The 1973-nt window shown below is 39.1% G+C and overlaps 1 protein-coding gene across 1 annotated transcript; it reads right to left on the reverse strand.

Moving 5' to 3' along the window:
- Positions 1-355: 355 nt before the first annotated feature.
- Positions 356-1657, reverse strand: LOC133792566 (uncharacterized). The gene is made up of 2 exons (XM_062230474.1): positions 1210-1657; positions 356-513 (listed from the first exon to the last, which is right to left on the reverse strand). Exons 1-2 carry the CDS (start codon positions 1655-1657, stop codon positions 356-358), a joined length of 606 nt encoding a protein of 201 aa, XP_062086458.1.
- Positions 1658-1973: the final 316 nt, after the last annotated feature.

Consider the following 1973-nt stretch of genomic DNA (forward strand, 5'->3'; position numbering starts at 1 on the left):
CAAATATAGAAATTGGGCCTAAAAGTGAGCCCGAATATAGAAAGTGGGCCGGCCCGAATAAGGAAAGTGGGCCGGCCCGACTTGGGCTCGACACGGCACAAGCACGGCACGACATGGGCCGTGCTGAGCCTACTCTTTCAAAAATGGGCCGGGCCCGACCCGGCCCGAATTTATCGGAGGCACGAAAAATGTGGGCCGGGCCGGGCGGCCCACATTTACAGCTCTAATTTCCATTATAAGAACCTTCAAGTTGTTTGTGAATATTTCTTCAACTTTTCCATGTAGGAAAGTCATTTTTACATTAATTTGGTCCACCTCTAACTTGAACTTAACTTCTTTGGCCGTTATAACTCCACTAGATGTTTGTGTTTACCATAGGTGAAAATATATCAATGAAATCTACTCCCTCTTCCTCAGTGAAGCCCTTGGCAACCAATCTAGCTTTTAACCTCTCTTTCTCAAGTCTTGGTATGCCTTCCTTTTTCTTAAATATCCATTTGCATCCAACAAGCACTACAACATTTTGGACTTTATATGGTATTAAAAAATGATATTTTTCAAAAAGTGCTATTGTTTTAGATATTAATACTGCTTATTGGGCCGGTATATATTACAACTAAATATTGGGTTCTAAAAAAATTTTGAGTAGTAGGCCTACAATAATTTTTTTCTTTTTTCCTATCTTTGTCATAGAATCTCTCTCAATCTTCCCCGACCTCTCTCTCACCAATGATCTCCTTCTCACTTCACGACATTATATGTATTTATATTTCAAAAATTGAGAAAAAAAAAATTGCATCTCACATGTATTTTTGTAATTTTTTCTTATTTTAAAAGATACAACAAATTTGCCGAGCAGTTGGTAGTATCATCCTCCGAGAAACGGCGCATTTTTTAACATTTGTAAATTAATGAGTGTTCTGCAAGAAGCTCTCCGAAAGAAAGCTTATTATGTATTACACAAGGAGTTGGACACAAAGCAAGTACAACTTGGATACTAATAATAATAATGCATCACCATGAAACTAAGTAAATGAAGGCACTAAGACCTTCTTAGTAGTCTCATGCCGAGCTTTCATTATATATTATGCAGTTGTTGCATAAAGACAACAGACCCCTTATTTAAGACAGTACACAACAGACCCCATATTATGCATATCTATGTACACCAGATGATCTGGTGTGTTTCAGAGTTGCACTTTTAATAACCTGGGATGTCCACCAGCTCCATCTTCGCCACATCAGACAGGTCGGGCGCGGAGGCAATGAGACACTCTCTCTTGCCGTCCGGGGAACGACTCTTGCAGAACATCTGGTTTTCATGGTTGCGGTATGCAACTTCGTTCTCGTCGAGTTTCACCGGAAGGAACAGCATGTTAGCATCTTCGTCGCACGGACAACTGTCGTCGGAGGCAAAGATCCAGTTGGATGTGGGGCTGCGCTTCCAGAAATGTCCGGTCGCAATGGATTTTATGCGGACTAATCCATCGCGAGCGCTGACTAACTCATGTGCTATAGTTTTGTCGCTCAGTTCAGTGGCAGTGAACTGCAGATAAGTTAGGCCATGGATCTGAGTGGCGCTCAGATATTTATTATCGCTGCTCCGCCTGAAGGCCACGATTTGGCGACGAGGCTGAGTAATTGAGATGGTAGCCATTGCGATTGTTTTTTTTTCTTCTTTCCGAGTATATATGTTCTATAAGCTAACTTGATTCGCTGAATAAGTTTGGTACGTATTTATAGGGAAAATATTTGAACTTAAAATATTAATTTGATGATGGACATAAATAACATTATTGTATATTTTTCCAATTAACTTAAAAGGAATATATCCATTTTTGTCTCCCTCAAAAAAAAAAAAAAAAACACACATTTGCTATACTTTATTTTGGCAAAATACAAAGTTAGTACATTACAATAATGATTATCGGGTATATATCTTTTAATTTGAAATCCCACCTACATTGATACCT

This window comes from Humulus lupulus, chromosome 7 (genome assembly GCF_963169125.1).
Source record: "Humulus lupulus chromosome 7, drHumLupu1.1, whole genome shotgun sequence".
In the NCBI taxonomy this organism is placed as follows: Eukaryota; Viridiplantae; Streptophyta; class Magnoliopsida; order Rosales; family Cannabaceae; genus Humulus; species Humulus lupulus.

What these genes read in the sequence shown, in the direction of transcription:
- LOC133792566 (XM_062230474.1), bottom strand. Translation starts at nt 1,657, where the DNA reads ATGGCTACCATCTCAATTACTCAGCCTCGTCGCCAAATCGTGGCCTTC. An exon ending in GGAGCTGGTGGACATCCCAG is followed by an intron (nt 514 to 1,209) that starts GTTATTAAAAGT and finishes AAAATGTTGTAG; the next exon opens with TGCTTGTTGGATGCAAATGG.